The sequence below is a fragment of the Rhagoletis zephyria genome, unplaced genomic scaffold (assembly GCF_001687245.7).
Source record: "Rhagoletis zephyria isolate East Lansing unplaced genomic scaffold, Rhagoletis_zephyria_1.1 Rzeph_scaffold_01387, whole genome shotgun sequence".
Lineage (NCBI taxonomy): Eukaryota > Metazoa > Arthropoda > Insecta > Diptera > Tephritidae > Rhagoletis > Rhagoletis zephyria.
The window spans coordinates 18,834-28,853 of NW_016158471.1; the positions used below are offsets into that span (position 1 = coordinate 18,834).

The following is a 10,020-nucleotide window of genomic DNA, read 5'->3' on the forward strand; positions in this document are numbered from 1 at the left end:
AATAAATTTAACTCATCTTAAACGAAAGTTTAATATTTATTGGGACGGTATTGGATTGGCGCTGATTGGTGCTACGCTTTCGTGATGAGGCACAATTCGTGCCGCATTATATTGTCAGCAGCGCCGCATTCGTCTGTTGGCTAATGATCAGTTTGATTGAACGTTTCCAATACAATCGCATATTTTTGTATAAATAGGTGGACTGAAATTCCGACTGAGTTTGATTCGCTCGCTACATATGTACTTAATTTGTTTTATCTTTTTACAAATTTGGGCGTTGATTAGACTCGATTGTAATCTGGATATGTGTTGCGCACACTCACATTTATTCAAACGCTCACTTACTTACGCGAGCGGTAGGTGGTCGCAGCTGTAGCTGTGATTGTGGCGCGCCCTAATGAATGGAAATGGCTGGCTGCTTTAATTGTCTAGCCATACATCCGACTAGGTACATCAATCTATTCACGCAAACCACGCCAGACGGCGTTCGTAATGTTGGTTCAATGTTCATCGCTCAACATTCAGCTTACGAAATTCGATAAAGGAAATACGAGGAAAATAAGGCAACAAATACACACTCACATGGATTTTTTTTAAATTAAAATCTAACCTCAAATTTTAATTATCTTCTTTTCTAGGCCAAAAATGAATGGTGTTTAGTATTGTACTTTAGTTGTCGTAAGTGGAAGTGAAACGCGTTAGGAGACATTTCGATCGAGCTCGCAGCGAACATGTCGCTGCTGTTCTCGTCCAAGTGCGCGGAGCACGCGCTTCGGAAGCTAAGAACAATGTTTGCATTCCATTAAATCGGAGCGCGTTAATACGGGGAATGACATTCGCGTAAGCTTTAATTTACAGAACAACTCCGCGTGCACGCTGTGGTTCTATCTGCTGCGTCGGCGCCCGTAAATAATTAGTACTTCTGAAAGAAAAAAATAAAAAAAATTAAACGAAAATTAAATAAAAACATGAATTTTAAATCCAAAGTGCAACGCGTGCGAAAAACAAAGTCAACATACGCACATATTGCAGCGCGGCATAATTAACGCACACATTGGCGATTGCACGCTCATCCCGCGACGCAACGAAGTACACAGCTTGTCCCTTCGCTGGCGGGTGGCGTCGAGTTCGCGCATATTCCGCTTTTAATTACCACGAATTCGCGCAGAAGCAGCGATATTTATGCGAATTACATATTTTGCCGCGCAATAAGCGAGCAGTAAATTGTAAAACAAAACGACGAAGTAAACAAAAACAAAAGTTTAATTGTAATAAAAGGCGAATGTAAGCGTAAAGCAAAGCGCAGAACGCGTGAAAGCGAAACATTGGAAGATACATAGGTACTTTTGGCAAATGGCGAATTTTTAATTCAATTCGCCCTCTTCCCTGCACTTTTGCCATCAGTAACAATGAGAACCACGACAAAAAAAAAAGACAACAATAGTCACTGCGAAATAAATATAAACAAATAACGAAAATTAATTGAAATCGTTTTACATGCCACATTCGAGGCGGGTGCGCGCGTGATAAAACGAAAAGCCGAACAGTCCGCCAAGAATAGCAACAAAGAACACATAAAAGTACCAGATAAAAAGCAAGCCACAAAAGCGCCACAATGACTATGAAATCAATGAAATACTCCGATTGTGATACGATCATGGATGGCTATAATCCGGTGCCGCCTCCATTGCCGCGGCGCGTACCGCCCGTACGAAATATCTACGCCGAGCCATTTGCACACGAACCCAATCATTCAAGCAGGTACTTTTCAATTTATAAACGTTTTCTCTTTTCTGTTTTTGGTTTTTGTCTTTTAAATACTCTAGATTTTCGATACAAAAAGCAGTCACCAAAATGTGATTACGACAACGGTAAATGAACTTAAGATTAAGAGCCCCGCTGAACGCTAAAACCTCCGGAGAAATGTTTGCCTGTAAATAATAAAAGTAACGAGTTTTTATATTGACCTCACAACATAGCGGCTGAACTGAAAATATATAAAAAAAAAAAAATTCGAATATCTGCTGTAAATAAGAAACCTTCTTCTACTTTGGCTGTGTTCAGAAATGCATAAAGCCAAAACATCAGTCTCTTCTATCAAACATTTCACCTGTGTGGAATCTAATTTTTAACCAACTTCCTGATGAGTTGGAGACTTGAAATTTTAAACTTGGCTGAGCACCCGTTGACAATGCAATACGAAATATGAATTAATCCGCTACATAGCGCAAGGTGTTGAGATATTTGAAAACCCCGTACCAGAGTACGGCATGGATGGTTCATATTTAGAATTTAGAGGGTCTATTACTTAGAAAGTCTATTACTTAAATGGAAACAAATAGCTCCAGCGATTGGGTAGTGCGGGGGTCGATTTTTATTAATCACTTGCTTTAATTTTTTTTAATTATCTTATTTTCGCAACTAACTTCCAATTCGGCATTTAACCGTGGTGCGCCCATATTAGACATTTGCCTTCTTGTATAGCTACGGTGACCATCCGTTCTGTTTTTTGCAGGACCGTACTGTTTTTCAAATGTCGGTCCTGCGTAGTTTTTCAAACCTGAAAAACCTCAAAATGTACTGATTTTTTCCAAGTGTCCTGCATTTGTCCCGCATTTTATCGTTATTTTAAAATTATCGGACAATGGATGGATTTTTTTTAAAAAGTGTTTTTTAGTACTTTTCGTAGCTTTTGACGGATTTTTTGATGGAGACTAACAGAGCTCGGATTCACATTCAGGGCGTTGAATAACATAGGGATATAGAGGTTTATTTCAACATGCAGAAGCTTTTTTTTGTGAACCCGTGTTATCTTTATGCACACTGTCAGAAAGGTTTCGAAAAAGTGTTGTTTTTTTTATAGAGATTGTCCTCAAAGCAAATAGTCGCTTATCTTTTTGTTGTCGATCACCCTTCGTACGATTTTTGTCAGTTTAACATTCACCATTCGTGAATATTTGAATAATTTTTGCGAACGTCTTTTATCATTCACAATCTTTCGAACACAAAATTTGCGTTGCGAATAAATTTCACTAGAATAAGGTAAAAAATAATTTCCACGAATTTCCACCTTGCGATGAGTCACAGACACACTCTCACTTCTAATTTCCAACCCCAAATTCGATAGTAAAAAATATGCGACTCTGCATGCCACAATCGTTGCACCAACAATTTATTACTCCACAAATGCCGCAGCGTGTTGCAAGTAGCAAAAAATGTACTCAGGCGAATGCGAAATGTTTGTTGATAAAAATCTTGTCATAAATATTTTGTAAAACTCTATGCTCAACTACACACGCACCCTGGCATGAATTTGGTTTATGTATTGCAGTTTAGTTGTAGTTTACAACAACAACAACAAACCGTCGGGGAGCGCAACCAGCCAAACTAATTGAAATTTATGCAATTCAACTGGGGCGAACATAAAACATGTCAAGCCCAGCGAAAGCGCCGCCTAACAAAAACTAAAAGCGGCGCAAAGTGCCGCAGAAATACCGAAAAATGCACACATTTATCGCAAGTGCAAGTATGCGCAAGTGTGTATGTATGTATTTGTGTGTGTCCAGTAAGAGAAATTGTGGGTTTCGAACTGTGAGTGGCGGGCACGGCGCAACGTCTTTGAAGCACGCGCGGAAGCCATAAAACGCCGACGAAGTGAAAACGAAGGGCTAGCGCGGTCATGGTGACTGCCAATGCGCAATGTGCAACGCTTAGCGTGCAGTTGGGCTGCGGAGGCGAGTGAAGCGTAATTAAGAGGGCGAAAAATTCGCTGCGCCGACGATTTTGCCTTTTCAATGCGTTCGGCAAAAAGCGCACCGCGCGCACAAAAAGCATTCTAATCGAACTGCAGTGCCGCATTTGTGCTCGCAAATGTTCTTTAATGCCACAGTGGTGCCGCGCTATTGAAGGTGAATTAAACTTTCGCTTTGCATCGCAAAAAGTCGCCGCCGCGGCTGCCGAAACCATCAAAGCCTTCAACAAGTTAAGGCGCACTCAATAAAGGCACCCTCGTACAGAAGGGGCACAAACAAAGTGATCGACACTTGCAACACAGCTGTTGGCAGCAGCGCGTCGTTGCAGGACACTGGCAGTCGCAATTTGTTCGCACCTGGAAGCGCTGTGGCACAAAAGTAAAAAACATTCATACACACTTGCATATTATGTATGTATGTATGTATGTATGTATGTACATATGTATATGGGCCAACGGAAAGAGAGTCAAAGAAGTTAAGCGGATACCTTTGAGTGTATGAGGGTGCAGGACAAAAATGCAACCCACAGCAACAGGAAAACAACAACATTCAAAGGGATTACGTTTTCTACCCGACTTGTCAAGGGTTTCGACGCGGCTCAGTTTCGTTCTCGATTTCGGACTCATGGCCTACGGGCATTGCGGGGTGAACGGGTGCGTGTGTGTGTGAGTGTCGATTGTGGCTGTGGTTGTGTGTTAAATAGGGCACGTGTTCCCGTTACGCGCACCGTTTCGACAGTTAACTGAGCTAAATGAAAGTTTATAGGAAGCGCGTGCGCTGGCCAACCGACCGGTCCGAGGGAAAGGGGAATAAGCTGAAAGACATACAATGAAGGCAAAAAGAAAAGAGGAATGAAGTGGAGTGGAGAGCTGTGCCCGCAAGAAAGGTAACCAACCGACCAACCAACCACTCGTATCGCAGGATAACGAGCGCATAAGCAATACAGCAAATTAGCACTGCTCAGAGCCATAAAAAAAGCTAACAACAAATGAGTTTAAATGTATGTATGTATGTATGTACACACAAAAACAAACATAATAATAGCAGCTTAACAATGGCAACATATTACAATATTAGCGTCTATTAGGGAAATCCTTTCGGCTATAGTTGTACAAGAACACGTTTCGGTGATGCGTAAACGAGCCATGTACTCTAACACACATGCACACTATACATACACAACAACATTAAAACTAATGGCAAGAAAATGAAAAAAAACGAAACGAAAAAATGGAAAATAAAGTACAGAAAAATGATGCCGTTGCGCCATTGAACCTGAATGCCATTAAAGGATATTTAAGGATATTATGTAAATTGGTGAATTTATTTGCTGCTGTTCAAATAAACGAAGAAGCCCCAAATGTGCTTCTACATACATACGTTCACACATAAGTGGATATGTATGTACATATGTATGTACGTATGTATGTGATTTCAGTTTAGATAACTTACATACATACATATGTAAGTATCGACGCACGATGAATGAAAATTACAGCAGATGATACACATACATACAAGCATATTGAATATATGTAGGTAAGTAAGTACATATGAGGAGTTCCATAACAAAAGGCAATAATTCCACTTAAACAGTTTGTAGATAATTGAGAAAAATTGACCAGGGCCGGCAGGGACCGAAAATAACCATTAAATGCCAAGATTCCTATTTTAAGATCATTGCAAAATTGTTATTTTTTCTTTTTAATGAAGAATAGCCGCTAAAATAGATTTATATTTGCCCGACCAAATCGTTATTTTGCGCTTTTAGTTGTTCTGTCAATTTTGACCCTTATAAGGAGGCTGCATTTTTATGAGCGTTTTAAAAAAAATTAAAGCCTAAAATAACCGTTATGGTATGATCGAAAAAGTCGATTAAGCTTGGTAGGAATCCAATTTTAATGGCCAAATTATGATTTTTGTTAAAAAGATTTCTGGTTTGGTTTTTATACAAAACAAAAAAAATTATAATAAGTGGCAAACTACGAAAAAAAGCACTTTTTGATAACCAAAATGGAAAAAAATATAAATTAGAATATCAGGTCCATTCCGTCATATTGGAAAAATTTGTGAATAAGATTTCTCAGCAGCGAATATTTTCTCTTATATGCTTCATCAACATCTCGTTCCCGTAAATTTCTTTTAACCCTTAATTCTTCACAGACTGCCTTCGTTCTTCGTCTGAACCATAACTTTCGTTCACAACAAAATATTTCCATTAAATTTTCACCTTTATAAAATCGGCGAAGCACGTATAGTTTACTTATAAAGAGGTTTAAGCGGCAGAGTGAATGTGCTCCTACTGCGACCACTGTAGGCCTAAACTTCTCTCGTTCCCATGGAACGAAAGACTAAAATATATAAAGGTGCCTCAGAGATCGTTTGAACCTTGCTAGACTAAAGTAATGTCTGCGGCGCTTCCTACTTTCCCCTTTGACAGATAGATTTGAAACTGGAATTTTTTTAAATAATATACTTTGCTACACAATGATATACTACACGTGCGACAGTAAATTTTACACATAAAAAATTGTATACATATATTCGCGAAACCATGTGCCAAATACAGTTTTTCACTCTGATGGCAGGAATTTTTTTGAAGGACTTTCAAATTTGAAAAATATAATTACTTCAAAAAATTATTGAAAAAATTCAGTGTAATTTATAAAAACAGTATTACTATCAAATTAAAGAGAAAATTCCGTAGAAATAAGGCCGATTAAATTTTTGAGTGCATAAGGACGATTATTTATTGAAAATGTCATTTTCACATTTTATCATTGGATATCCTCGAAATTTTATAATAATTATATTCGAAAAAATTATATGCTAAGGACTAATATGACCTCGACCACATCCCCGAATTTCGTCCTTCTAACTTTATTCGCTTAAAAAAATAAAACTAATTAAAAGGACATTTTCAATACCTATTCGTTCTTGTGAACCAAAATATTTTAGCTTTTTTTAATTCTAGAGAATTTTTAAATAACTTCTGGAATTAATCATGCCATAAAGGACTTTGTAGTTTAGTCCTTTAAAAAAAAATCCAGACGTCAGAAAGAAAAACTAAAAACGCAGTTTTCCTATATTTGGCTCACAGTTTCGCGAGTATATTGATTGCTTCATGTGTTTCGAAAGTTTTGTGTTTTTGTCGCACGGTGCTAAATATCTCTGGGAATTAGGAAACTACTTTCACTTCACTTTACAGAATTTGCCTGATAGACGTTCACATACCTTTAATGCTCTTGTAACTTTGTTTGTGATTACGTTTATGGCGCTGATGTTTGGGCCTATTGGTGTTGGACCGACCTTCTGAATCATATCCTCCTGAAAAATATCCTGTCCGTCCGCATAGTCCTCGTAGCGGATTCGAATATATGTACGTAGTTAGACTTTACTTCACAGGATCATTTGATAGATTACCTCAAAATTTTAGTCAAAATAAACCAAAATTGTGGCAGCATAGAATAAAATAAGAATATTTTTTTGTATATAGTATATACCCGCCTGCACATCTTATTCCGTGTGGACCCAGTCGATGCGCATGCTTAGCAATTGAACGTGCGGATAACGTTGTCCCAGCTGAGAAGGCCCTCAGAGCGCCAAAAATAGTTTAAAAATATTCACAAATTCCCAGCAAAGGCCGACGACAAATTGCCTTTGAATGGGGTTCAATCAAAATGTCAATTAAGACGGACAACGCACATCCTTTCAAGCGCATAATCAAATTCCCAAAAAAAGTGGACAATAAAAGCAAAACAGCGGATGGCAATTAAAAGACAATTAAATTCTCGGGAAGCAGCTAAGCGTCCTAAAAAAAAAAACACAAAAAAACGATCGCTGCGATTTTGTCGTGAGAATCTTCGGTGGGCCGGAGATTTGCTCACAACTCTGGACTTGAAGCAGGCACGACCAGCGATGGTGGCATGCATCATGCATGCATAATACGCAGAGATACATACATACGTACATATGTACATAAATACATACGTACATAAATTAATGAGTAACTTCCCGCTGACAGACGACATCACCACGTCCAACCTTTAACGAGCATTGGCTGCCTCACTTTCTTAGAACTTTCTACGTGCCACAACGCGCTGCAAACGAGCATTTAAATGACAAATAAAATTTTACTAAAACGACAAACAAAAATTAAATCCGAAGGCATGAAGCCAGTAAGTAACAAAGAAGCACAATCAGCATAAACAGGGGCCAAGCAAAGGGCGTCGTCGCTGAATGCAGGGCCGCATCTGGCACATAATTACGCTTGTCCGCTCACTGAACGGGCTGCTTCTCGGCGGCACGGCGCAGTGGGCTTGTGGCGGTGTGGCGGGAAGCTAACATATTTTTACGAGCTTATGGCCTGAAAATATCTATTAATTTTTTTTTAGTGAACATTTTCGGATTGCATACATAATAAACAAATGACAGTTGGAGTTCAGATGCCATAAAAAAGCGCAGCGCGCTGTATGCGGCAAGCGGGCACCGGAGCACGGAATTCCTGTTTAATATGAAATGTAAAAGAACTACAACATGTTGAACATTTATAAATGAAAATACAAATGAAACCTGAACCTCGTAAAAAGGCAATTCCTAAAAATATATGTAGAAACGGTGGAACAGAAAGTGGCAACAAGGAAATTGGGGGCAGAAGTGAGGACGGGCAGACATGTCAAACAGCAGGCGAGATGTCACTCTACTGTCACATGGCGCTGTCACCGGTCATCGCCTGCAGGCAAGCAGCCACACGGCAAGTTTTCGTGGCAGCGGTGGCAAAGCGTGGGCTTAATAATGGCAGCGGCGTTGGCGACGTTTTCAACACGTGCTTTGGGGTCAGCTTAATCCCAAATTAGGGCTGCAGTTAATTACATATTGCCTTGGACTTATTCGGATTTTAGAGACTGAGTCGTCTTTGTGTTAAGATTTTTAATTATTTTCACAAATACTTCCCAGCGGGGGAGCTGAAGTTTTTCTCAGCATAAAAAACTTAACCAAACGCCTGACTGAAAAACAGTAATTCATTTACATATGAAGCCGGCATGGCCGTGGCTGTGCGAGAATGCAAACATTCACAATTCAATTAAAATTTCTGAAAAGTATCGAGCTTGGCCGGGCATTGTGTCGCCCAGCATGCAACGCCACGAACGCCAACGTCAAAGCCGTCGCTGGAAACTGGGACAGTGCGACTGACATGTCAGCGCCATATTTGTAACCGATTGCCAGCGCCTCCGCATGGCTGTGGAGCTGCATACATACTCGTACATTTATGATAGCTGCATTTAATTGTCAATTTGATAAATCAACCGTTGCCGCATTTCCCAATAATTCCGGCATGTTCACACACCTCAGGTCCCGCAATCAATCGCCTTTAACGCCATGCAACGACGCATCTGTTGCGCTCAGCTGCACCCGGTACGCATAAGCGATGCAATCAAGTGGAAACTGCGCTTTTCTTGGCTTATTTCTTTACATTGCACTACATACATACATACAATATACATACGTACATACATACTTATTTGTAAGTTTTTTTTATTATTTTTATTTATATTTTTTCTTAACGACCAGCTCAAGTGTGTTTAATTAGCATACGAGCTGAGCGAGCTGAGCCCAACTGCCGTCCATGGCTGCCACGCTTGAGTGCGTGGAAAATAAGGGCTAAAAAATGTTGAATGTTGCCTGATTTTTTTTTGTTTCATACATTTATTGGATTTTAATTTAAATGGTTATTTGAAATACTTTTTTTTCTTCCTGTGCTCACGAACTGTGATATTGCTAAACTAGATTTCATAAGCTAGGGTAGTTCAAAGGAGTCTCATTTTCGTTGTAGGAGTTTCATGTATTGTGGAACGATTAGCCGTCATTAATTGTAAAATATGGTTTGGAGACAAACCGGTTTCGGCGTTGTGCCATCTTCAGTGTAATTTTTCATTCTGAATAGTTTCTGTTTGCCTGTCACTATCTAAAGATACGTCTTAGCTATATTATTTTGTAGTCTAGTTATTTTCTTCCTCTTAAAACACATCAATCATCTATCAGTTGGGGTGTTTATTTGCTCGTTTATTATTTTTCCTTAGAAATTATTATTTTTTATATCTCCATATTCTCTAATACTTTTAGGAGTTGTCCTTTACGCTGTAATGGGGAGCTTTGGCTGTCTATTCTATTTTTATTGGCGTACATTTGTTTTTTGCCATACAATTTGCTAGATTCGATTCCAGTGTGGTAGCTGGTTTTAGCCTTTATTGCTGTAGTCCCTTATATG

The 10,020-nt window shown here is 39.2% G+C and overlaps 1 protein-coding gene across 2 annotated transcripts in view; it reads left to right on the forward strand.

The window, feature by feature from the left end:
* The first annotated feature begins 644 nt into the window (after window positions 1-644).
* Window positions 645-10,020, forward strand: part of LOC108363819 (teneurin-a-like) — a 77,103-nt gene continuing 67,727 nt past the window's right edge. For both annotated transcript variants that reach the window (XM_017617310.1, XM_017617309.1), the window contains exon 1: window positions 645-1,761. In XM_017617310.1, the coding sequence (XP_017472799.1) occupies window positions 1,616-1,761 (146 nt within the window). In that variant the 5' untranslated portion in view covers window positions 645-1,615. The remainder of the gene's footprint in view (window positions 1,762-10,020) is intronic.